This window comes from Cottoperca gobio, chromosome 5 (genome assembly GCF_900634415.1).
Source record: "Cottoperca gobio chromosome 5, fCotGob3.1, whole genome shotgun sequence".
In the NCBI taxonomy this organism is placed as follows: domain Eukaryota; kingdom Metazoa; phylum Chordata; class Actinopteri; order Perciformes; family Bovichtidae; genus Cottoperca; species Cottoperca gobio.
In genome coordinates, this window is record NC_041359.1 from 16,710,113 (window position 1) to 16,737,282 (window position 27,170).

At 40.7% G+C, this 27,170-nt stretch overlaps 1 protein-coding gene and 2 long non-coding RNA genes across 14 annotated transcripts in view; all 3 read right to left on the reverse strand.

The window, feature by feature from the left end:
- Window positions 1-2,592, reverse strand: part of LOC115008249 (uncharacterized) — a 3,572-nt gene extending 980 nt beyond the window's left edge. Inside the window, exons 1-2 of the long non-coding RNA XR_003832279.1 lie at window positions 2,460-2,592; window positions 983-1,009 (exon numbers count right to left, since the gene is read on the reverse strand). This is a non-coding gene — a long non-coding RNA (uncharacterized LOC115008249). The remainder of the gene's footprint in view (window positions 1-982; window positions 1,010-2,459) is intronic.
- A 2,465-nt stretch (window positions 2,593-5,057) lies between these two features.
- LOC115008250 (uncharacterized) lies at window positions 5,058-6,114 on the reverse strand. Its single transcript, XR_003832280.1, has 3 exons — window positions 6,046-6,114; window positions 5,681-5,707; window positions 5,058-5,206 (listed from the first exon to the last, which is right to left on the reverse strand). It is a non-coding gene; the product is annotated as an uncharacterized LOC115008250 (long non-coding RNA).
- Window positions 6,115-20,960: 14,846 nt separating this feature from the next.
- On the reverse strand, window positions 20,961-26,296 carry LOC115008247 (uncharacterized). 12 transcript variants are annotated; one of them, XM_029431723.1, is made up of 6 exons: window positions 26,034-26,296; window positions 25,529-25,825; window positions 24,381-24,449; window positions 24,098-24,199; window positions 21,420-21,472; window positions 20,961-21,340 (listed from the first exon to the last, which is right to left on the reverse strand). In XM_029431723.1, exons 1-6 carry the CDS (start codon window positions 26,197-26,199, stop codon window positions 21,248-21,250), a joined length of 780 nt encoding a protein of 259 aa, XP_029287583.1. In that variant the 5' UTR covers window positions 26,200-26,296; the 3' UTR covers window positions 20,961-21,247. The 12 variants fall into 12 exon arrangements, with proteins under 12 accessions (XP_029287583.1, XP_029287581.1, XP_029287580.1 ...); XM_029431721.1 differs by having other exon boundaries at window positions 24,098-24,202; XM_029431720.1 differs by having other exon boundaries at window positions 21,420-21,448; window positions 25,502-25,825.
- Between the last annotated feature and the right edge of the window lie 874 nt (window positions 26,297-27,170).

The window sequence follows — 27,170 nt, forward strand, 5'->3', positions numbered from 1 at the left end:
CCCTGATCTAAACCCGAACGGTCGTTTGTTGTTGGACTTCTGTGCTAGTCATGGAATGGCCATAACAAACACCATGTTCGAACATAAGGATGCTCATAAGTGCACGTGGTACCAGAGCACCCTAGGCCAAAGGTCAATGATCGATTTCGTAATCATATCATCTGATCTGAGGCCTCATGTTTTGGACACTCGGGTGAAGAGAGGGGCGGAGCTGTCGACTGATCACCATCTGGTGGTGAGTTGGATCAAGGGGTGGGGGAAGACTCTGGACAGACCTGGTAAACCCAAACGGGTAGTGCGGGTGAACTGGGAACGTCTGGAGGAAGCCCCTGTCCTGGGGATCTTTAACTCACACCTCCGGCGGAGCTTTTCAGCCATCCCTGTGGAGGTTGGGGGCATTGAACCTGAGTGGGCGATGTTCAAAACCTGATGTGTCACTGTGTATGGTGACGGAGGATGTGTCACTGTGTATGGTGACGGAGGATGTGTCACTGTGTCTGGTGACGGAGGATGTATCACTGTGTATGGTGACGGAGGATGTTTCACTGTGTATGGTGACGGAGGATGTGTCACTGTGTGGAGATGGGTAATGTGACTCTCCAAGCTTTACAGTGTAAAAACATGTCATCTCAACCTCAGCAGGTGAACTCTGATGTGACATCTCCAGCAGCTCAGTTCCTGTCAGTGTCTTCAGACAGGGGAAGACTTTGCCCGGTTTTGTTCTCATAGTTTTGAAATAACACTGAGACACAGGAACAGATGATGGAGTCTGACAGTGCAGAGTGACTGAGTCTGTCTCTGAGATCACCAGTGGATTCACTGTCAGTGTAGGTGTAAGAAGAGCTAAAACATATTGAGATAAACATGTTATGTCACTTCATTAATAATTGCATTAAGATAATACAATTCCTAATGGGAAACTGTGATTTAATATATGGTATAGAAAATAGAGATTTTAACAGCCAAATTAGCAGAGACTGACCTTGTGCTTTCATCTCCGTAAAGGAACCTGGCAGAGAAAATAAACATGTTAACAAGAGGAACAGATTTAACAGTAAATTGTAAACTCTTAATGTTAATCTTGTATTTCTTTTAATCTGTTGTAAAAGTTTAATAAAACACGCTGATACATTAAAGCAGGGGTAGCCAACGCAGTGCCCGCAGCCACTTGGTCACCCGCAGGGATCACGTGAGTCGCCCGCAGGGATCACGTGAGTCGCCCGCAGGGATCACGTGAGTCGCCCGCAGGGCATGTTCTAAATAAAGATGTTCAAGATCAAGATAAAACTTGTATTTAATTGTTTTGCTGTTTTACTTTATTTTATCAATAACACTTTAATTATTCTTTATTTTAAAATGAAAATATTGAATATACAATTTAAAAAACAAAAATGTTTTATGTATAAAAACTCGGACCCTGTCTGAGGTCAGAGTTCCACGCGCAAACTAAATCTCCATTTCCCTGGAGCAGCTACGGTGAGGCGCTAGGTGCGTTTTGGCAGAAAAGCGAAAGAAAACTAACTATTTTCACAATGATTGGGAGGAAGAATAATTTTTTACAACAGTGAAAGAAAAGTGTGTATGTCTCATTTGCGGGGCGACGGCAAAGCGGCACATTGTGGAGACACTTCGGTACGTGTCACAAAGCTACCATGCTAACTAACTAACTAACTAACTAACTAACTAACTCCCACCTGCAGCACTGCGGGCAGAACAAGCCGAGAGTTAAAGCTTTGGACAGCAGCATCTCTTCTCACGAGGCCGGTGAACAAGTCACAGAAAGCATCGGAAGCTTCATTTAGAGCTGCACATTTTTAATAAAGTATAAGAAAGCCTTTTCGGACGGAGAGGTCTTGAAAGGTGCAATGATGGTTATTGAAAACACTGTTCAGAGACGAGAAGAAAGGTTCTGATGTGATCTCCACTCTGATGTTACAAAGTTAGTGTTTGTACAAACAGGATATGATGTGAAGATGTGACAGTTAATGATTTCCTATAAAATGTTACAGAAGTGATATTTTGTACTAAAATATAACTGGTGTGATTTTAAACAAAATGCTACAAATGTGCTCATTCACACAAAACTGTTAATAAAGATATTTACAAAAATATCAGAGATGTGATAACTGACTATCAAATATTGAAATAGATTGAGAACATAAATAATGTTGTATGTTTAAATATATCTGTGTGGTAAATCATTGTTAATAATCATTGTGAGGAATAATTAACATTGATATGTGATCTTCACATATATGAATATATATTATGATATTATTATTAATGATAATATTATCATTAAATGTGAACTGTGCAACTATGTTATTCAGGAAGTTTGTATCATTCGTATTCAGTTCCCTTAAAGTAGCTCTCAGTATCCAAAAGGTCGGTGACCCCTGCTGACATTACATATTAATCTAGCTCTTGCAAATAAAACAAGAAACAAGAGGTTAACTTACACATGAGGACGACTAACAGCAGGTGTTCAGTCATGATGAAGCTAAATAATGTGAATGTCCAAGAATCCTTCACGACGACACTTGTGTGTTTGACTATGTGGACTTTGACAGAAAGTGTAATTTTACAGAACTTGTTCTCAGTGTGACTCACTTCTGATGCTTGCTGTGGTTTTCCTGACAGACAGGCCACAGAAACACACATGCACTTGGCACTTCGCACTTGAGACTCAGTTTAGACTTTCTTTTTCTGACTGGGGGTTGGGGGCTGGGGGACTGGAAGAGGACCCGCTCCCTATGTAGATATGTAGAGCTTATTCTAAGCTAACGAAAACACAACGATTCTTAGTTTCAGGTGATTATACACCAATGACAACATAGTTATGAATATTATATTATATTTCTGCTAATAGATCCCCCTAAATACTACACACTGGCCCTTCAAAGCCAAGGGTTTAATGGGGAAACTGGAGAAGATGAATGAGCTCCCTCCACTGATTTAACAACTAATGCTGCAGTGGTTCTGCTTAGTAGCAGCACTTGGCAGCTACTTGAAGTGAATAAGCTGAACTTCTGTAAAAAAAAAAATAATAATAATAATAATATTACCTTTTGCTAGAACATCTTTCTGAAATAAATTGAGAGAGAAGCATAGTGTTAGTTAAGGCAGAGCACTGAAGTTGTGTGTGTATTGGCTGATTGGACATATAAACTCACACCTATGATTAGCACTCAGCGAAGCCGCTCATGCCAACACAATTTGTTCTCTCCAACACCAACTTCCTCCTTATGTGGTATTTCATCTCTTTGATCAAAACTAAGATTTATCTTCCTTTCTATCTTCCCTCTAATAAGGGGCATTAGCTATCTCAGCCTGATCCTTTCAGAGCTCTGAAAACGATCAGGAAGGGAAAATCCTTTTTTCTGGACAGACAAATCAAGTTCTCACCAGTTCTTCTTTTGGTAAAGAGAAGTGCTAGGCCCAGTAAGATGAGACCTCCAAGACACGCTGCAACTACTACCAAGTTCCATGTCCATGTTTCTGCTGTGGAGGTCACAAACAAAGGTCAGTTTCACTTTTAACACCAAAGCAGAAAGACTGTGTGTACCTGGATGTCTTCCAGTGCATGGCACACTAATATAACTGATATAAATGTAACATGTGAAGGAAGTTGTGAACATGAAAAATCATTTAATTCAGGATCATAATGATGCAAAACAGGTTTCTTTACTGTGACTCTGCAGAGCAATACTCAGTGCTCAAACACCAGAAGAAACATACAATTCTAAATGGAATTTATCATTTTAATAATATGCAGTATGTGTAAGTAATACATGCGCTTTGCACACCTGTTGGTGGATCAATTGGGGTTACATGGAGCAAGCTAGCTTTAGTGCTAGATTTATGAGGTGTCTGACCAACTGTAATACATAATTAGTGAGAAATATTAAAAACATTCAGAGAAAATGCATCTTTTGCGTCATTTATGATGCACTCATAAGAATTGCAGTTGTAATATTGTCTCCTGAAGCCAGATGAGTTTAGGCAGTGAAAATATGAAATAAATATTCAAATTACATATTTCAACATTTTTTATAAGGTTTTAAAAAATCATAGCTGCATTTCTCGAATCCTCATTTTAATTTTTAATTTCCATATTATCTAATTCAATATAAGGGAATAAAATGTCTTAAAGAAAAAAATATTTAAAAGTCAGTTTAAATTATGAGTATTTGTGTCACCTGATGTTGGTTTCACTGGTGTGATAGAAGTAGAGATAAAACTACCAGTGTTGCTGGATCCAACATTCTGACCTGGTCAATGAAGAACAATATGTTTCAGAATACTCACATAAAGTGTAATAAACACAAGATTTTAAAACCTTCAAGATAACAAATATAATAAGTGATTTGTGATACTGATATAGATTTCTTTTTAAATATAAATCATGTCCTACCTGTGGTCATAGTAGATGTCGCCATAGTCTGTGTGGAGTGTGTCTCTTTGTCCACAATATCTACAATAAAAGAAGATGGATTTGCATCTGTCGCTTCATGTGTGGAAAACGTTGTGGGACAGTTTATTTGTGCGATCACTTGAGCAGAAAGCATCAGAAGAAACATAATATTATTTTTTATTTTTAGTTAACTAATGTCTCTTACAATACATCTATATTTTATTACCTGATTCCGGTTTCACAGGAGTTGCAGTCCTGTTTATTTTTAAATTGAATCCTTTTTTAATATAGACTCACAGTCTGAAAAACATTAAACTGAACTGAAATTGTGATAATGAGAGCGTCCAACTACGAGTCAAATTCCTTTTATTGGCCAATTCACTTGATTCTAAGTGTGATGTCACAGTGTCATATTTAAACATTTCAAATAACATGCAATAGACTCAAATGTGGAGAAATACTTTGTGATGTTTCGTGTCTTCTCTGACTTACCAGTCAAGCTGTATCCATCACTACGAGGAGACAAAGAGTTTGGTTCACTTCCCAAACTGTAATCACAGCTGGTGACGTTTCTTTGAGGAAAATGAAGCAAATCAGAAATTGTGACAGTAAACAGGCAGAACCACTGATTCCTTGAGGTCCTTTGCTTCAAGATGGTTGTTTGAAATGGATCCCTTTCTTCTCCAAAGTAAAGGTTACATCTCGTATCTTTATTAGCAGATCCAGGCAGAGTGCAGGTCATGATAACATCTTTACCAGGAAAATGCTGAAGACTCATCTCAGGTTTTAGAGCTAAAATACAAGATAAATGAAAAGTCATTAAATACGATATACCATCATCTGCATACCAGCATCCTGCCATACTGTCACACAACAGTTTTAGAAATTAACATTCATCCTCATGCTTCATAATGATAATTATATGTCATCTTAGGTGAGTGTAAGTTACACTGTAAAAAAAGATCATGACTCTGAATGAAGCAGAATCTGACAACAAAAAGCAATTTATCAAACTGAGAAAGCTGTAAAGATGCTGAATGTTAATGCTGAAAATTTAGAGGTAGACATGTGTTATATCAAAAACTGAATAATAACATTAATACGATAATAATCCATATTAGAAATTGTGATTTAATGTAGAGGAAGAAATAAAAAATATATTGTGCAAACAAACAGTTTGTAAAAATAGTCAAATTAACAACAGACTGTAATAAACTTCCCACACAGTGAAAACTGGACATGAAAGATAATCGATCAGAGACTGACCTTGTGCATAACTCTCGAGAAAAGAATCTGTTGGAATTATAATTTATTAAAAAGGTAAATACATGTAATATCTCATTAATACATTCAACAAAATGAAGAAGCTTAAGATCAAGATATTCTTTATTTGTTGGGGAAATTAGTTTTGAACTCTGCACTGCAGTTCCACAATAAGTGCACAGATGAACAGCACAGAGTAACAACACATAACATAAAATCACCAACCATAAAAAAGAGCAGAAGGTATAACATGACACATGATAGCTCACAATACAATGTAATGTCATGTTTGCTTGCAGGTTAGAACCTACATTAGTTTGTAAAAGTCTACATTAACAATAAAAGACTCTATAGTGAGTATAACTTACAAATGAGGATGACAAGCAGCAGGCGTCCAGCCATGATGAAGCTGAACACTAAGACTGTGCAGATAGAAGACACTCGTTTGTCTGACTACGTGGACTTTGATGTACTTAAGTGTCATTCAGCAGAAATGAGAACTTGCTCTCAGGAAAACCACAGCAAGCATCAAATGTGAGGCAACAAACAAACAGGCCACAGAAACAGCAACACTTTACATCTACTCGCTTTAACACACATTATTAGAAATGTAGAGCATGTAATATATTTAGATCAAGTCTACCACAGTGTGAACTGCTTCAGAAGAAAGAGTCTGTTCATCATTTGTTCACACACACACACACACACACACACACACACACACACACACACACACACACACGCGCACACACACACACACACACACACACACACACACACACACACACACACACACACACACACACACAAGCATGTTCATGGTCTGCTCTAAGTGAACATGCTGTTATTTAATATTTTCCTGACCATTCAACAATGAAATCTGCATTTCACTTCATATTTCCAGAGTTATGCTGCACACACTCTGTTTTTATTGAAGTCAAGTCAATGCCCCCATGTTTCCCATGGACTCCTGTATTTACCTGTACTGCCCGGGAACATTATAACTAAAACTCACAACTGATTAATTGATTGTCCACCTGGACCCTCATGAAGGTTAATACCTTAACTAATATTTTACACTGAATAAGCAGGGAGGGACAGTGTTAAATGCAAATAGTTTTTGTTTTTTTAAATAGCTCCTCCAACCAGAATACAAGTTTCTCATGTCAACGCTGCATTGTACCTTTTTACTTTGAGGTTTAAGGAACATACCTGAAACTCACAATCAACTTCACCAAAATATTGAAATGCATCATGTTTTTATAAACAGTGTTTTGCCTTAGCGTAAATATTCTTTAGTATACCCTACATATAGAAATGCCACATGTTTATAATAATAATAATAAGCTTTATTTGTATAGCACCTTTCATACAAGAATTGCAGCCCAAAGTGCCTCATAGCAAAAACTAATAACAATTAGTACAAGGACAGAGTAAGAGCATTTACAGTACAATAATCACAGTGTTGATGAAAATGAGTCTGAAGTACCATTATAAAAATAGCAGAATTAAAATCGTATAAAATAGCAGATAAAATAGAAGATAAAATAGCAGCCTTTACACATTCTTTGACATTTTCATAATCCCTTTGTCTGTACTTTCATCTATATTTGTCTTTGCAAATAATCCACATACTTTCTTCCTATACCTGTTCTCTGCTTCCTTCTCCCATAACATAAACTGTCTTTATGTTCTTCCATTGTTTTCAACGCTTCAGATTTAATCTTTCTCTTTGACATTACTTTTTCCTCTTGCTCTCTCAACCTTACTTTTAACTTTCTTACTTCCTCAACACTAAATGATCCTCCTTCAGGAAAACCAAGCTTAAAAATGTATGAAATCATTTAAATTAGTTTAAAGTGGCTAAGATAAAAAATATATAAAATATCACCATTAAAAGGCTCTAGTAAAGACGTAAAATATCACTATTAAAAGGCTAAAGTAAAAAGATATGTTTTTAGCTTACTTTTGAAGATACTGAGCGAGCTTGCCTCCCTAATGTCTGCAGGTAAAGTGTTCCATAGCTTTGGTGCATAATTGATAAAAGCTGCATCCCCAATTGTCTTTTGGATGTTTCTGGGAACATTTAATAAACCAGTAGTGGATGATCGTAATGTTCTTGGGGGCACATAGTTTATAAGAGAGTTGGCAGTGGAACTTGGTGCGGTTCCGTTTAGGGCTTTGTATACAAGAAGGAGGACCTTAAAGTCAATTCTAAAAGTTACTGGAAGCCAGTGTAGAGTGGCTAACACTGGACTGATAGAGGCAGTTGACCAGAGTTTACGCACTAATTTCATCAGATTGTTACATCTTGTTTAGCTGAAACATATTCCAGCATCCTTTTGTAATAACAAACTGGACTTAACCAAACCAATCCAAACGATTTTAGTCACATCTCAAATGTCCTTCTCGAATGCTGCACACGTTATCTCTGTGGTCTGATGCAGCTGGTTCCTCTTGAGAGGCTGTTGTAAGCATCTGTCAGTGTAGTGGAAAAAAACAGACATGGCTTGATGGGACTTTTAAGTCTTTTACTGCATTATGCAACTTCCTTTTCCCACGCATGTGTATGAAACATACTGTAGAAAACAAAGTTGGTAGAAAGACAAAAGCAGCTCACCAATATTGCTGAATTCATAAATGACGAAACTGTAAGTTTCATCATAACTGCTCGGCAAGAACTTTATCAGAAAGAGAGAAAAAAAAAAGGTTACGTGAGAGTGGCCTTATCCAGGACAGCATGATCACTGACTGAATGGATACAGAAGTGTTTAAATTACCTCTTTACTGTTGAGAGTTTCTATATATCCGCATCCATCTAAAACACAAAAAACACAGTTTAATAACAACGTGGAATGTGTTATCAACGTGGACTGTGCTAACAACGTGGACTGTGCTAACAACGTGGACTGTGCTAACAACGTGGACTGTGCTAACAACGCGCACAGTGCTAAAAACGTGGACTGTGCTAAAAACGTGGACTGTGCTAAAAACGTGGACTGTGCTAAAAACGTGGACTGTGCTAACAACGCGGACTGTGCTAACAACGTGGACTGTGCTAACAACGCGGACTGTGCTAAAAACGTGGACTGTGCTAACAACGCGGACTGTGCTAACAACGCGGACTGTGCTAACAACGTGGACTGTGCTAACAACGTGGACTGTGCTAACAACGCGGACAGTGCTAAAAACGTGGACTGTGCTAAAAACGTGAACTGTGCTAACAACGCGGACTGTGCTAACAACGCGGACTGTGCTAACAACGCGGACTGTGCTAACAACGTGGACTCTGCTAACAACTTGGACTGTGCTAAAAACGCGGAATGTGCTAACAACGCGGACTGTGCTAACAACGCGGACTGTGCTAACAACGCGGACTGTGCTAAAAACGTGGACTGTGCTCACAACGCGGACTGTGCTAACAACGCGGACTGTGCTAACAACGCGGACTGTGCTAACAACGCGGACTGTGCTAACAACGTGGACTGTACGAACAACGCGGACTGTGCTAAAACGCGGAATGTGCTAACAACGTGGACTGTGCTAACAACGTGGACTGTGCTAACAACGTGGACTGTGCTAACAACACGGACTGTGCTAACAACGCGGACTGTGCTAACAACGCAGACTGTGCTAACAACGCAGACTGTGCTAACAACGCAGACTGTGCTAACAACGCAGACTGTGCTAACAACGCGGACCGTGCTAAAAACGCGAAATGTGCTAACAACGCGGACTGTTCTAACAACGCGGACTGTGCTAACAACGCGGACTGTGCTAACAACGCGGACTGTGCTAACAACGGGAACTGTGCTAACAACGTGGACTGTGTTATCAACGTGGACTGTGCTAACAACGTGGACTGTGCTAACAACGTGGACTGTGCTAACAACGCGGACAGTGCTAAAAACGTGGACTGTGCTAAAAACGTGGACTGTGCTAACAACGCGGACTGTGCTAACAACTTGGACTGTGCTAAAAACGTAAGACTGTGCTAAAAACGCGGAATGTGCTAACAACGCGGACTGTGCTAACAAAGCGGACTGTGCTAAAAACGTGGACTGTGCTAAAAACGTGGACTGTGCTAACAACGCCGACTGTGCTAACAACGCCGACTGTGCTAACAACGCCGACTGTGCTAAAAACGCGGAATGTGCTAACAACGTCGATATATATATATATACACATATATATATACAGTATATCTCAAAAGTGAGTACACCCTTTAGATTTTTGCAAATATTCTGTTATATCCTTTCAGGGGATAACATTATCCTACTGAAACTTTGATATAACTTAAAGTAGTCAGTGTGCTGCTTGAATAACAGTATAGATTTATTGTCCTTTGAAAATTACTACTATTACTAAAACCACAGCTAGCATCGGAATTATTCACGTCAGATACACAAACCTCACATCTTTTTTAAAGTACCTAGTATATGTGTGTTATTTAGATAGAATCGACCAAACTGGAGGCTCGTGTGCATGTGTGTGTGTGTGTGTGTGTGTGTGTGTGTGTGTGTGTGTGTGTGTTCGTGTGCGTGTGCGTGTGTGTGTGTGTGTGTGTCTTCACTAAAAGTCTTTTTTAAACTCCTCACTTTTTTGTTTATGATCTGCTCGAAGTAAACGCGTCGTTTTTTTTCCATGTTTGTCCTAACAACGCGGACTGTGCTAACAACGCGGACTGTGCTAACAACGTGGACTGTACGAACAACGCGGACTGTGCTAAAACGCGGAATGTGCTAACAACGTGGACTGTGCTAACAACGTGGACTGTGCTAACAACGTGGACTGTGCTAACAACACGGACTGTGCTAACAACGCGGACTGTGCTAACAACGCAGACTGTGCTAACAACGCAGACTGTGCTAACAACGCAGACTGTGCTAACAACGCAGACTGTGCTAACAACGCGGACCGTGCTAAAAACGCGAAATGTGCTAACAACGCGGACTGTTCTAACAACGCGGACTGTGCTAACAACGCGGACTGTGCTAACAACGCGGACTGTGCTAACAACGGGAACTGTGCTAACAACGTGGACTGTGTTATCAACGTGGACTGTGCTAACAACGTGGACTGTGCTAACAACGTGGACTGTGCTAACAACGCGGACAGTGCTAAAAACGTGGACTGTGCTAAAAACGTGGACTGTGCTAACAACGCGGACTGTGCTAACAACTTGGACTGTGCTAAAAACGTAAGACTGTGCTAAAAACGCGGAATGTGCTAACAACGCGGACTGTGCTAACAAAGCGGACTGTGCTAAAAACGTGGACTGTGCTAAAAACGTGGACTGTGCTAACAACGCCGACTGTGCTAACAACGCCGACTGTGCTAACAACGCCGACTGTGCTAAAAACGCGGAATGTGCTAACAACGTCGATATATATATATATACACATATATATATACAGTATATCTCAAAAGTGAGTACACCCTTTAGATTTTTGCAAATATTCTGTTATATCCTTTCAGGGGATAACATTATCCTACTGAAACTTTGATATAACTTAAAGTAGTCAGTGTGCTGCTTGAATAACAGTATAGATTTATTGTCCTTTGAAAATTACTACTATTACTAAAACCACAGCTAGCATCGGAATTATTCACGTCAGATACACAAACCTCACATCTTTTTTAAAGTACCTAGTATATGTGTGTTATTTAGATAGAATCGACCAAACTGGAGGCTCGTGTGCATGTGTGTGTGTGTGTGTGTGTGTGTGTGTGTGTGTGTGTGTGTGTGTGTGTGTGTTCGTGTGCGTGTGCGTGTGTGTGTGTGTGTGTGTCTTCACTAAAAGTCTTTTTTTAAACTCCTCACTTTTTTGTTTATGATCTGCTCGAAGTAAACGCGTCGTTTTTTTTCCATGTTTGTCCTGAAACTTCAACCATTTAACTTCATATCTCCAAACAGGCTGTGTGTTATTTCATCTAGTTGGTAAAATGTCATCATAAAAATATTGTTTTCTTGCATTCAGTTGTGCTTAAATATGTCTCTGTGATGGTTTCTCATTTGTATTGTATTCAATCATGTTTGGCGGTTTTTAATGTGTTTTCTGTGTATGTGAGTTTTATGAATTTGTGTAAATGTGAGTTAAATGTGTGAATAAACCCTTCCGGGTAAAGCACTTTGGTACAAATTATGTTTTTAAAGCGCAGTATAAATAAACATGAACCTGAACTTCAACTTCTGAAATGAAAGGGACTTTTTAAATAATTGTGTACATGGATTTTATTATTCAAAGCATTGATACATGTTATGTTCTGACCAAACTATCAATTCAATAAAGTTCAACTGAGCCATATCACCATTCTAACGTCTGCTCTTGTGGGTAATGATGTAAATACTGTTAAGATCAATTAACTTGTACATAAGTAAGAAAAAGATGCAAGGAAAACAACGTTTGAATTTCAAATTGACTTTAGAGGGCTGTACACGGTCTCTCTCAGGGCTGATGTTTGTCAGCAATATGCAATTATCATCATTTACAGTAAAAGGGTTTAGTTTCTGTCACGCTGCAATAAACATTTTTTCTGAGAATGTACCTTTAATGTCTTTTTAATTTATGCCTGTTCGCATTCTGGCCACTTATAAGCCTTCAGCAGAACCTGCACCACCAAGCGGCTGATTAATGTGTCTAACAACCTTTGGGAAAACAAAAGCAGCTCACCAGTGTTGCATTCATAGGTGACGATACTGTAGGTTTCATCATAACCACCCTGCAAAGCAGTGACGTTTACTTTTGGTCTAAATGGGAAAAAAAATAGAAAACAGGTTTTGTGTGTCATTACAGAGGAAGGCAAAAGCACAGTACACATTTGCAAATGAATTAACTGTATTACTCTCCGCAAAGAGCGTCGCTACGTTGGAGTTTATCCTGGTGGACGAGAGGGTCGCCTCCCTACGCCTTCGGGTTATGGGGGGGAAAACTCTGACTGTTGTTTGTGCCTATGCCCCAAACCGCAGTTCTGAGTATTCAGCCTTCTTGAATGACCTGAATGGAGCCCTGCAGGGGGCTCCAGTAGGGGACTCCGTAGTCTTGCTGGGAGACTTCAACACACACGTGGGAAACGATGGAGACACCTGGAGAGGCGTGATTGGGAGGAAGGGCCTCCCTGATCTAAACCCGAATGGTCGTTTGTTGTTGGACTTCTGTGCTAGTCATGGAATGGCCATAACAAACACCATGTTCGAACATAAGGATGCTCATAAGTGCACGTGGTACCAGAGCACCCTAGGCCAAAGGTCAATGATCGATTTCGTAATCGTATCATCTGATCTGAGGCCGCATGTTTTGGACACTCGGGTGAAGAGAGGGGCGGAGCTGTCGACTGATCACCATCTGGTGGTGAGTTGGATCAAGGGGTGGGGGAAGACTCTGGACAGACCTGGTAAACCCAAACGGGTAGTACGGGTGAACTGGGAACGTCTGGAGGAAGCCCCTGTCCTGGGGATCTTTAACTCACACCTCCAGTGGAGCTTTTCAGCCATCCCTGTGGAGGTTGGGGGCATTGAACCTGAGTGGGCGATATTCAAAACCTCTATTGCTGAAGCTGCGGTGATGAGCTGTGGTCTCAAGGTCTTAGGTGCCTCAAGGGGCGGTAACCCTCGAACACCGTGGTGGACCACGGTGGTCAGGGAAGCCGTCCGACTGAAGAAGGAGTCCTTCCGGGTTATGTTATCCGGGAGGACTCCGGAAACAGTTGCAGGGTATTGAAGGACTAGAAGTGCGGCAGCTTCTGCCGTGTCAGAGGCAAAGCAGCGGGTGTGGGAGAAGTTCAGAGAAGCTATGGAGAAGGACTTTCGGTCGGCACCAAGGTGCTTCTGGAAAACCATCCGGCACCTCAGGAGGGGGAAGCGAGGAACCATCCAAGCTGTGTACAGCAAGGGTGGGACCCTGCTGACTTCAACTGAGAAGGTTATCGGCCGCTGGAAGGAGCACTTTGAGGAACTCCTGAATCCGACTAACACACCCTCTATGGTTGAGGCAGAGCTGGAAACTGATGGGGGATCATCGTCAATTTCCCTGATGGAAGTCACTGAGGTAGTCAAACAACTCCACAGTGGCAAAGCCGCAGGGGTTGATGAGATCCGTCCAGAAATGCTGAAGGCTTTGGGTGTTGAGGGGCTGTCTTGGTTGACACGCCTCGTCAACATTGCGTGGAAGTCCGGGACAGTGCCTAGGGGTTGGCAGACCGGGGTGGTGGTTCCCCTATTTAAAAAGGGGGACCAGAGAGTGTGTGCCAACTACAGGGGTATGACACTTCTCAGCCTCCCTGGTAAAGTCTACTCCAAGGTACTGGAAAGGAGGGTTCGGCCGGTAGTCGAACCTCTGATTGAAGAGGAACAATGCGGATTCCGTCCTGGTCGTGGAACAACAGACCAACTCTTTACTCTTGCAAGGATCCTGGAGGGGGCCTGGGAGTACGCCCATCTGGTCTACATGTGTTTTGTGGATCTAGAGAAGGCGTATGACCGGGTCCCCCGGGTGATACTGTGGGAGGTGCTGCGGGAGTATGGGGTGAGGGGGTCACTTTTGAGGGCCATCCGATCCCTGTACGCCCAAAGCGAGAGTTGTGTCCGGATACTCGGTAGTAAGTCGGACTCGTTTCCCGTGAATGTTGGCCTCCGCCAGGGCTGCGCTTTATCACCAATCCTGTTCGTGATTTTCATGGATAGGATATCGAGGCGTAGTCGTGGAGGAGAGGGGTTGCAGTTCGGTGACCTGAGGATCTCATCGCTGCTCTTTGCAGATGATGTGGTCCTTATGGCATCATCGGTCTGTGACCTTCAACAGTCACTGGATCGGTTCGCAGCCGAGTGTGCAGCGGTTGGGATGAGTATCAGCACCTCCAAATCTGAGGCCATGGCTCTCAGCAGGAAACCGGTGGATTGCCTACTCCGGGTAGGGAATGAGCCATTACCCCAAGTGAAGGAGTTCAAGTACCTCGGGGTCTTGTTCGCGAGTGAAGGGACAATGGAGCGAGAGATTGGCCGGAGAATCGGAGCAGCGGGGGCGGTATTACAGTCACTTTACCGCACCGTTGTGACGAAAAGAGAGCTGAGCCAGAAGGCAAAGCTCTCAATATACCGGTCGATCTTCGTTCCTACCCTCACCTATGGTCATGAAGGCTGGGTCATGACCGAAAGAACGAGATCACGGGTACAAGCGGCCGAAATGGGTTTTCTCAGACGGGTGGCTGGCGTCTCCCTTAGAGATAGGGTGAGAAGCTCAGCCATCCGTGAGAGACTCGGAGTAGAGCCGCTGCTCCTTTACGTTGAAAGGAGCCAGTTGAGGTGGTTCGGGCATCTAGTAAGGATGCCACCTGGGCGCCTCCCTAGGGAGGTGTTCCAGGCACGTCCAGCTGAGAGGAGACCCCGGGGAAGACCCAGGACTCGGTGGAGAGATTATGTCTCCTCACTGGCCTGGGAACGCCTCAGGATCCCCCAGTCGGAGCTGGAGGATGTGGCCCGGAGAAGGGAAGATTGGGATTCCTTACTGGAGCTGCTGCCCCCGCGACCCGATCCCGGATAAGCGGTAGACGATGGATGGATGGACTCTCCGCAAAGATCTAAATGTTGTGACTGAAAAGTGAATCTCCGGTTCTGATTCGCCTCTCTGACCTGACAGTTGTCACCATCAGCTGTTTCCTTCATGTCAACACATATTGATGCTGCAGCTGAACCAGAGCAACCATGGAAAAGAAGATGCATCCTGGACTCACTCAGGTTTACCTGATAATCATTGAAAAATATGATTTCTTACCTCTTGGAAGCACAATTTTCTAGAAAATGAAAAAAAGAAATAAACCAGTGATTATTGATATCAGAAAGCTTCAATGATCCCTAATAAAACTGGTACTGGATACATTCTTTTACATTTTGCTACTAGAAAATCATTTCAAATGTCGTTAATCTCAAGTTTTTAACTTTTTGTTCTTCAATGTTTGCACAAGGTGCTGTACCGTGTAGCACTGGATTTGAAAGGAGCTTTATAAATAAGGTTTACTTACTTACTTGCTACGTAATTCAAATAAATATGAAATATTTCCTACAACTGCAGCTAGGTCTTTGCATGCCTGCATGTTTAATATTTTTTAATTCTTACCAATCCTGCGTTCAGTAAAGAGAAGTGTTAATCCGAGCAAGACGACTCCCACAGTCACGACTGCTCCAATCATCAACGTCATCTTCTCTGCATTAAGAGAAGAGCCCATTTACACTCGCCGGCCCACAGTGTTAACATCAAGGACATACTGTACATCCCATAATATCAACATGTTTGAGGAAATGAACTTCCTTCTGCTCTCTGGGATTTACAAGTATGGCAAAAACTTTGAAACGTATCAGGAGGAAGATGCTAGAGGAAATATTCCGTCACAAAAACTGTGCTGTATTCTTTTTTTAGTAAAATATCAAATCAGTACCAACATCGAAAACTAGATATAGATTAATAATCGCTTTTTTTTTACTATTGGTAAGGCCCTGCTGTTATAAAATATACTTCATCTAATATTTATCTCATTATTTTTATTTTGATATACTTGTGAACAAAACAAAGTAAACTGAGTATTTAGGGATTGTTACAACTGCAGATGTGTTTTTACTCACTGCTCGTAACTTGTGTGTTATCGTGTTGATCCACCAGAGGTCCCTATAGTACCTGCCTCCCTGGATGTGATCTAGGTCCTCACAGCTGAACCAGCCCTGATCAACCAGCTCTTCCTTCCTACACTATTGTCATATTATTTCCTATTATCATGTGATTTTCTGTGATCCAACAGTTTCTCATCTTACTGTCCAGTGAATCTCTCACAGTTGGCATTCTAAGTTTTAGAATATTGATTATATTTATATATATAATCTTTATATATATATATATATATATATATATATATATATATAATATCACCTGAAACAGCAGGATTGAAAAAGTACACAGTGAAAAGCATTTATAAACAACCACAGCAAAGAATTTTAGTATTTGACTACCTGTTATATTTTCACCGGATGCTGGTTGGAAAAGAGTTGTGTCAGCAGAGGTCCAACTTTCTGCAGCGTCAAGTCAGTGTGAATTATTGAGAACTTGATTAATTATATCACCTGTTTCTGGTTTCACTGACGTTAGGAAAGTAGAGGCAGAACTACCAGTGTCACTTGGGGGTTGTTAAATCCCCATTAGTTGTTGCTCTAGTGTTGCTCTATTTGTTTTGGTTTGTAAGCCCTAAAAACAAATTCACACCTGAAATATTAGACCATGCCACTTTTCTTGTGCTGATACTGTATCAGGATATAGTAATATTAGCAGGTGGGAGAAACAGTCGCTCACTGTGTATGGTGACGGAGGATGTGTCACTGTGTATGGTGACGGAGGATGTGTCACTGTGTGGAGATGGGTAATGTAACTCTCCAAGCTTTACAGTGTAAAAACATGTCACTTTAACCTCAGCAGGTGAACTCTGATGTGACATCTCCAGCAGCTCAGTTCCTGTCAGTGTCTTCAGACAGGGGAAGACTTTGCCCGGTTTTGTTCTCATAGTTTTGAAATAACACTGAGACACAGGAACAGATGATGGAGTCTGACAGTGCAGAGTGACTGAGTCTGTCTCTGAGATCACCGGTGGATTCACTGTCAGTTTAGGTGTAAGAAGAGCTAAAACATATTGAGGTAAACATGTTATGTCACTTCATTAATAATTGCATTAAGATAATACAATTCCTAATGGGAAACTGTGATTTAATATATGGTATAGAAAATAGAGATTTTAACAGCCAAATTAGCAGAGACTGACCTTGTGCTTTCATCTCCGTAAAGGAACCTGGCAGAGAAAATAAACATGTTAACAAGAGGAACAGATTTAACAGTAAATAGTAAACTCTTAATGTTAATCTTGTATTTCTTTCAATCTGATGTAAAAGTTTAATAAAACACGCTGATACATTAAAGGCTGACATTACATATTAATCTGGCTCTTGCAAATAAAATATCATGTAGTTGTATTAGTGTATTGGGTACAATGAAAGAAACAAGAGGTTTAACTTACACATGAGGACGACTAACAGCAGGTGTTCAGCCATGATGAAGATGAATAATGTGAATGTCCAAGAATCCTTCAAGACGACACTTGTGTGTTTGATTGTGTGGACTTTGACATACAGAAAGTGTCATTTTACAGAACTTGTTCTCAGGAAAACCACAGCGAGCATCAGAAGTAAGTCACACTGACAGACAGGCCACAGAAACACACATGCCTTGACATTATTTATAAAGCTCCAGTATGTGTGGTACTGTGTATTTAGATCAAATCAACCTCATTGCTGTCTAACTGCTTCAGAAAGAATTAAGTAGTATATGTACATCACATCAAAGAAAAAACACAACCTTAAATATTTCATGGTCTTGATTGTAGTGTTTTTGAAGTGGGGGACACCAGGATTGATTGTCTCTTATGTTAAAGCACCTGAAAGGCACTAACCTTTTTAGTGAGGGTAATTTCAGCTCATTTCAGTTTTATTGTATCAAAAGTAAAAAAGTGTTCTGTGGTGTAAACGTTTTATAAAACTGTTAGAGATATTGGAATGTGTTTCTCCTAGTTAATAGACAAAAATGGTAATGGTCTGCATTTATATATTGTTTCATAGTCTTTGCGACGACTTAAAGCACTTTTTACTACACAAATCAACATTCACCCAGTCACACAAACATTCATACACTGGTAGCAGAGGCTGTATAAACCAAGCCTACCACCTGGGCCCCTTTGTATGTTTTGTATGTTTGTTTGCATGCCGAAAGCGAAAGCCTCTCGGTCAATACAGTGCCGTACAACTGAGCCACTAGTTGGCACGGTACAGTTTTTATTTTTACACTTTTACAGCGCTCCTAATCCGGACCTTGCAGCTTCCAAGGGCCGTGGACTTAGTGCTCGCTGCAGCCTCTCTCTGTGCTGGCAAGGAAGGATCTCCTTGTGCGACTGTCAACTGGGCGGACTGTGCTGATGGAAAGAGAGCATTTATTAAAAGTAAGATTATAGGCATGAAACAGCATGATGTTTCCAAAGTCAATAAGTAATTGCGTTAAATAATTGTGATCTCAAAATTTACCAAAAATAATCATGATTATGATTTTTGCCCAGGATCTCACAGCACCATGATCCGGCCCTGGGAATCAGCTACATTTTGAAATAAGATTTGATAGTCTCTGATGAGTGTGCCAACCAATCCCAGCATACCTGTCAACATTGGAATTTCAAAATAAAGGAAATCTTCTGGCGGACTCCGCCCATACAGCTCTCAGCCACCCAGGACCTACCCATATAATGTAAATGTCAACACATAAAGGACGGGTACATACATTCAGGAAATACATGTTTATTTAAAGTATATATTACGTGTACAGACATGTTTATAAGATTTATGTATTTTATTTATTAGTTATTATCATCAATTTATTTGATGATGGATGAGTTGTGCGGCTTTTGTTTCCACCACGAGGACTTCTTTGCGATGGCAGAATCGGGAAACATGTCCGCTACACTGTGACAGAAATCATCGCAGAAGCTGAAGGCTACATTATCTTTCCCTCAGCCTTGGTCACTTGATTTGCCTCTGAAACTGTTCTTGTCACACATGAAGTCATTGACAGTGGATGTGTTTGTGCCTCTTGGGCGAGCTTGTGCTTGGACGATTGTTCATGCTGGTGAACATCGCTTATTCCGCCGTGTGCAAATCTAATATCTGAATGGTACACTTTACAAAAAACATGAGTTTGCCCGACTCTGCTTTTTATTAAATACGGGAAGGTCTCCTCTCATTTGTCAGGTACTTGCATAAAGTTTTAACTTGTTTGGCAGGTACAACTGCGTCTCCATCTATCTCCCGTTCACTGTGACTCATCCATATTGTTTTGTCTTCTCCTTCTGTGTTATTGTTCCTGTTTTCTTCTTCTGTGTGTTTACTGGTGGATAACATTTTTCAGCTAAAGTTAAACATAACACTGCCACCTGCTTTACCGGAGGTCACTTTTTTTCTTACATTTTTCCCCCTTTAATTTTGGGGTTTCTTTTAGGAAGTTTTTCCTTGTGCGGTGCGAGGGTCTAAGGACAGAGGGTGTCGTAACCTGTACAGTCTGTAAAGCACACTGAGACAAATGTATAATTTGTGATAATGGGCTATACAAATAAATTTGATTTGATTTGAATTTGATTTGTAATACCACTTGTTCCTCTAGAGGCGATAGTGAGTCACTACAGAGGGAGAAGAGGCACATCTGCCTGACTCGATCACCACCTGCACCACCTTGTGTCGTCCTCACAGCTGCCAGGAGGCTGTTTCGCTGAGTGTATAGCTGTTGGCAGCTCCGGGAAACGGCGTAGCTTCAGTTAGCAGTTAGCTCGAGTTCAGCCGCAGCACCGGCGTTCTGCAAACTCCATGTTGCTGCCGTTACACAGGTCCACCAGCCCGCTGTGACTGACGGCGCTGGGGCTTGTTCTGGCTGAGCTCAAGTCTCTTTAGCCGCTGACTGGGGCTCCGTCTGACGGAGGGTGGGTTCCAGGTGCCGGCTCCGAGTCTGGAAGACCGCCACCGGGAAGACGACATGAATATGCGGGTCGTTTTCTGATTTCTGCCACTTTGTAATAAACAAACTAACGTAACGTTACACGGACTACAGCTCTGAGAAGATGGTAAAGTGACGGAAAAAAAAAAAAGTTTCTCAAAAGGTCATGTAATGAACCAAGGGAGATTTTTTTTAAAATGTCAAAACCCTTTAAAACATTTTCAAACACATTTCAAACCAACTTTATGTTCATCTGAATCTCCTCCTATTGTCTGCACAATCTCCTTTTTGGAAAATAAAATATGCAATCGGGCCCCATGAGCTATTATGGGTCAATTGCTTTCTTTTTTCATCATTGACAATTCAGACAAACTACATTAATCTGGGCCTTTACAAAACCTCCCATTTTAAAAGAAAATCATGTGATATGGTCTGATGCAATTCTGACTTTCCAACAAACCTCCCACTTTATTTCTAAATTCCACACAGACACACACAGGCAAACTACCTGAGAGTTAAAGAAAAAATTGCTTTAATTTGCCAGTTTCTCTTTGTTTTAAGAAGACATTTCAGAGCGACTTAACACACATGAAAAAGATATATATATATATATATATATATATATATATATATATTTGAATATATATGAATGTATATATATATATTCATATAGGTCTTATACAAAACATAAAACTGAATAATACAAAGTAATACATAGTATGGTATTATGGGGGGGGGCTAAAACATACAGCATATTTACAGTAGCAGTAAAATGCATGTAAATATATGTATAGTGCATAGAAAATATGATCAACATCAAACAACAGGAGTAAAGTGAACTTTGTTTTAGTTATAAAGTAAAACTAAATACATTTTAAGTCATAAACCTCAACTTGATAATTGCATCTGGCTGTAAAACTTGTAAAACTGTAAAACTAAAACTAGATTAAACCACTCAACTTCAAACACAAGGTGCATTTCAGTAACAGTTCTTCAGGCTGTCTGCTCAGTTTCAGTGTGTCTGCACGGTGCTGTACATCACACCCTTCAGCTCTGATGCAGCTGGCTCCTCAGAGATGCTGCAGTACAAAGGGTATGCGTCCAACTGGGAAAAGAAAGAAACCAACTGTAGCATATATAAGGATATATGGCTTTTTGTATATTGTCCATCATGTCAAACTTACATTCTCATTTTGAGGCTCCCGCCTTTCACCTGCTATTGAGAAAGACACAAAGTCTGTATATAAAAAATAATACATTTCTCAGAATTATTATAAAAGTATTTAGTGGTTCTGTTGATTGGATTCAATTATTTGACGATCACAACATACTCTGTCATGATTGTACATACAGTAACTTGGACAACATTACACTTTTGAGGTAATCTTTTATCTAAAACAAAAGTAACCAGTTAAGGGAATAGAAGGTTACCCAGTGTGTAGAGACTATCGCTCCACTCTACATATTCCATATGTATAGTACTGACATGGATACTCTTACTGCACTGATTGGGGCTTCTCTAAGAAAAATTGGGCTACACATTCAACCTTCCATTCTTTATCGTGTCGAGATTATCTCTCCACCCTACATATTCAATATGTACGGTAGCTTCGTAAAACAAACCGTGAAGAAACCAGGTAGGCCCAGTTTTTCATACTTGAGCATGAAATGGCAGTTGAGTTAAAATGAGACTTCATCGCCACCAGAGTGCTCACCTATGTGCTCACCTATGTGCTCCAATAAAGAAACTATTAACAAGACACCATCAAAGCTAAGCTGGCCCTGCCAGCTGCTAAGGCCAGCCATAAACGGGTTGAAGGCCACTCAGTTAGCCTGCCACGCTGCAAGCCTAGCTTTGAAAGAAAATGATAACCTTGTTCTTCTTTTTACAGGAGCCGTGATCCCAGAAGCGTGGTATGTCAAGCCATCTCTCCATGAGTTATTGAGGCCCTACGTGTAATGTGCACACATTCCTGCTGGGGGCAGCCTGCCCTCTTTTTCATCTGTTGGACTGCATACACAACCCAATGAGAAAGCTTACTCTTGCTCACTGGTTGCCCAAGGCAGTTAGGTTTGAGACAGACAAAGAGTTGGTTGGTTGTCCTTTGGGCACATGGCCGATGAAGGTACACTTTTAAGGACCTGACAGTGCACCACAGTGACTGCCCACGCAACCCTGCTTCACCGTCCTGAGGAGGGTGTAAAGCAGAACCTCTGGTTCCCCACCATTTGATCCGGCCTTCGAGGTAATTCGTAAAACGCACACAAATAAAATCCACTAGCAAATATTTTAAATGGGGGACTGACTGTTTTTCCTGGCCAAGGTCAGGGTCCTTGAACACAACACGAGCGGAACGTGTCATCACGTGGTCACGTCATGTCAAAAAACTTCAATTGTAAACGAGACTGTCATTGACATCAGTGAACGCAGCATGGCGAGTGTAAAACAGAGAAAGCTGGATGTGGAATGTCGCACTTTCCAGGAGAAATAATCTTGAGCGTCATTACTACACGAAACATGCCGAACTGCACGAGCTGAAAGGACGAGTGCGTTTGGATAAAGTTAACGCTCTTCGGCGGAGTTTGGCCCAACAAGCAGCTCTCTGCAGAGCGTAACATACAAACATGGAAAGATAGACAGGTAGACCACCACACCAAGAACAGACTATTTCACCACTGCTGTGCAATTATCACTGCCATGTGCAATACTCACTTTATTTTCTATCAACCACTTGGTACTTATATTATTTTTTATTCTATTTAATTATTGTTTACTGTCTTTATACTTCATATGTTCTTTTGCTGGGACAAGATACATTTCCCCGTTGTGGGACTAATGAAGGATTGTTTTCTGATAAAACAGAAAGATACATGGATTAAAAAAAGTTGCTTTTTTGCACAGCATATAAGAAAGGTGAAATGAATGGGCTGTGTCTTAAAAATATTTGTAGAGGTTATGAGTTAAATAATTAGTATGGCCCTCGAAGGATGTTGTAAAAAAAAAATGGCCCTTGATAGGAAAAAGGTTCCCCACCCCTGGTGTAAAGGGTGCAGATCCATAGATTGACAGGTATAGAACGGTGGAATGCGGGGTCCAGAGTCCAGCATCACCCGACATGAAGGGGCAGCATTGCTCATGCAAAACAAACAAAAGGGCATGGAGCTCTCCTGCAGAATGCAGACTATAGAGAAAGGCACGGCTCATGTTGCAAGGCTGAGATCCTCACCTCCAAATCCCATGGAGGGACAGCTAGTCTTTTGTGGTAGGGTGTAACCCTACGAGCGCCTTTGAGAAACTGAGAAAAACATTTCTGAGGCCCATCATGGGCTGCCTTCATGGTGGTCAATATTCCCCTCAAAGTTGAGGGAGACTTACCCACCTCCAACATTTCCTGAAGCAACTGGAGGATGTCATGGGCCATGCAAGAAAGGGGATCCACCTATCTTGATCTGCACCATGTTTGAAACAATGCTCATCAATAGGAATATGCTGCCCCAGTTGACTGAGCCTAGGCTCCCAGCAGAGTGCTCACCATGAGGCTGGAAATGTTGACCAGGCCCACAGTCACCATAGGTGATGTGTCTTAAAGGGCATCCACATCAGCGGCCCCCGTAGGGGTCGGTTCGCCAAGCCAATTATTTGACTAGTGTCTCTGACTCTGACTGAAGCTTTTTTGTGCTTATATTTTTGGAGTAGTTGTACACTGAATAAATCTTAAGATGCAATGATTGTGTAAATGCAATTCTAGGCTTACATACTGTATGTTGAATAAGCAGAGAAACTGTTAAAAGAGAACTGTATGTTTGAACACCTATATAAAAAACTGATTCTGAAGTTATGAGACAACGATGTAGTTCTCACCAGTTCTTTTTTTGTTCCAGAGAATTGCAGAAACGAGCAAGATGACGGCCACAGTTACACCGCAACCAGCTACAACTACAATAAAGTTCAATATCCACGTTGCTGCTTTGAAACAAGAAGTCCTAAACAAGTCAGTTTTGGTTCTCACAACATCAATAAAAACGTAGGAAGACATGTATTTCACAGAGTATTGCTTTGAAAGCGTGATATAGTTTCTGAGTAAATTAGGTTGTAAACTAATTTAATCACTGAATTCAAGTTGTAAAGAATTAAATATGCTCACCTGAAGCTGTTTTCTGAGATGTTGCAGGGTAGGAGCTATCTTTAGTGCCAGGTGTACTAACACTCAAACCTATGAAGTGCACAGACACAAACGTTTGTGAAACATCCACTGCAATGCATGTTAGCATTTTCATGCAGTAATTAGAATCCGTGTCCCTGATATTTCATCGCCAGATTCATACTAGTCATACTAGTATAAGTTTCTTGAAGGCACAAAAACATATTACATATAACATTAAACCACAGTTTTATAGTCTTCCTTTAGGTCAGGTGTGTCAAACTCAATTTCACCAAGGGCCTGGAAAATCATGTAATTTACTTGTCCCATACAGCCTAACTTTTTGGCATGCAATCGTCTGCACATAAAACATTAAAAATTACAAATGAATTTTGCAGTCAAGCAAAACTCCCATGCAGCCTATTTCATAGACGTAAATATGACGCATCAATGTTGTCATGCTTTTAGCCACATAGATTGCCCTATTTGCAGCCACCTTACATCATTTCTGTGATGCAAGGTCATCAGTTCTTCTTCAGCTTGAACGATGCGGGCTAAAATTGATTGAAAACCTAAATTGATATGCGGGACAGATCACATTTTACAAGGGTACAGGTTTGGACTGCGGGCCTTGGTAAATATATTAAGCAGCACATTGCTTTCATGTGCTGCTTAATAGCTTTATTTTACTTGAACAATGTGGGCTAACATCTGCACAGGAGCAAGAATAACTTCACACACACATAAGCAACTGCATATCTAACACACACTATCTGAGTAACCAATCAGCAACAATCACTATGTGCTTTGACTGAAATGTTGAACAACTGAATAATAACCTGATGCTGGTTTCACTGATGTTAGGAAACCATGGATGTTTGGTGTGTAACAAAAACAAATTCACACCTGTAATGTTACACCACAACACTTTTCTTGTGCTAAATTTCCCTTGGGATCAATAAAGTATCTATCTATCTATCTAGTAATATTAGCAGGTGGGAGAAACAGTTACTCACTGTGTATGGTGACGGAGGATGTGTCACTGTGTATGGTGACGGAGGATGTGTCACTGTGTATGGTGACGGAGGATGTATCACTGTGTATGGTGACAGAGGATGTGTCACTGTGTATGGTGACGGAGGATGTGTCACTGTGTATGGTGACGGAGGATGTGTCACTGTGTGGAGATAGGTAATGTGACTCTCCAAGCTTTACAGTGTAAAAACATGTCATCTCAACCTCAGCAGGTGAACTCTGATGTGACATCTCCAGCAGCTCAGTTCCTGTCAGTGTCTTCAGACAAGAGACGTCTTTGACAGTTTCTCCACTTAAAGTGTAGAAATGACACTGAGACACAGGAACAGATGATGGAGTCTGACAGTGCAGAGTGACTGAGTCTGTCTCTGAGATCACCGGTGGATTCACTGTCAGTGTAGGTGGAAGAGATGCTGAAAATATAAATTTATCTTGGATTAGATAACTGAAAATGTTATTTGTTTAAATTAATTCTGATTTAAATGTATAATGATGTCCATTCTAAATCAACTATCTCTTCTTTTGAAAACCCAACCACCATGTTAAGAGACACTTTGTTGTTTGTGCTCATACTGTAGCATAACATCATAATATATGTCTGTAGCAGCAGTGTTCACTCACTTCGAATGATGATGGAGGATATGTTACTCTCTGGAGATTGAGTCGCGTGAAGATAAAAACATGTCACTTTAACCTCAGCAGGTGAACTCTGATGTGACATCTCCAGCAGCTCAGTTCCTGTCAGTGTCTTCAGACAGGGGAAGACTTTGCCCCGTTTTGTTCTCATAGTTTTGAAATAACACTGAGACACAGGAACAGATGATGGAGTCTGACAGTGCAGAGTGACTGAGTCTGTCTCTGAGATCACCGGTGGATTCACTGTCAGTGTAGGTGGAAGAAGAGCTGAACATGTAGAGGTAGACATGTGTTATATCAAAAACTGAATAATAACATTAATACGATAATATTCCATATTAGAAATTGTGATTTAATGGAGAGGAAGAAATAAAAAATATATTGTGCAAACAAACAGTTTGTAAAAATAGTCAAATTAACAACAGACTGTAATAAACTTCCCACACAGTGAAAACTGGACATGAAAGATAATCGATCAGAGACTGACCTTGTGCATAACTCTCGAGAAAAGAATCTGTTGGAATTACAATTTATTAAAAAGGTAAATACATGTAATATCTCATTAATACATTCAACAAAATGAAGAAACTTAAGATCAAGATATTCTTTATTTGTTGGGGAAATTAGTTTTGAACTCTGCACTGCAGTTCCACAATAAGTGCACAGATGAACAGCACAGAGTAACAACACATAACATAAAATCACCAACCATAAAAAAGAGCAGAAGGTATAACATGACACATGATAGCTCACAATACAATGTAATGTCATGTTTGCTTGCAGGTTAGAACCTACATTAGTTTGTAAAAGTCTACATTAACAATAAAAAACTCTATAGTGAGTATAACTTACAAATGAAGATGACAAGCAGCAGGCGTCCAGCCATGATGAAGCTGAATACTAAGACTGTGCAGATAGAAGACACTCGTTTGTCTGACTACGTGGACTTTGATGTACTTAAGTGTCATTCAGCAGAAGTGAGAACTTGCTCTCAGGAAAACCACAGCAAGCATCAAATGTGAGTTAACAAACAAACGGGCCACAGAAACAGCAACACTTTACATCTACTCGCTTTAACACACATTATTAGAAATGTAGAGCATGTAATATATTTAGATCAAG

Bases quoted from the DNA above. Each gene is read 5' to 3' on its own strand.
- LOC115008247 (XM_029431715.1), bottom strand. From the start codon at position 26,199: ATGAGAACAAAACGGGGCAAAGTCTTCCCCTGTCTGAAGACACTGACA. The intron at 24,203-24,380 runs GTGAGCATATTT...CTTGTTTCAAAG, and splicing joins ATCTCAGAAAACAGCTTCAG to CAGCAACGTGGATATTGAAC. The intron at 21,473-24,097 runs GTGAGAACTACA...TTTTATATACAG, and splicing joins CTGGAACAAAAAAAGAACTG to ACTTTGTGTCTTTCTCAATA.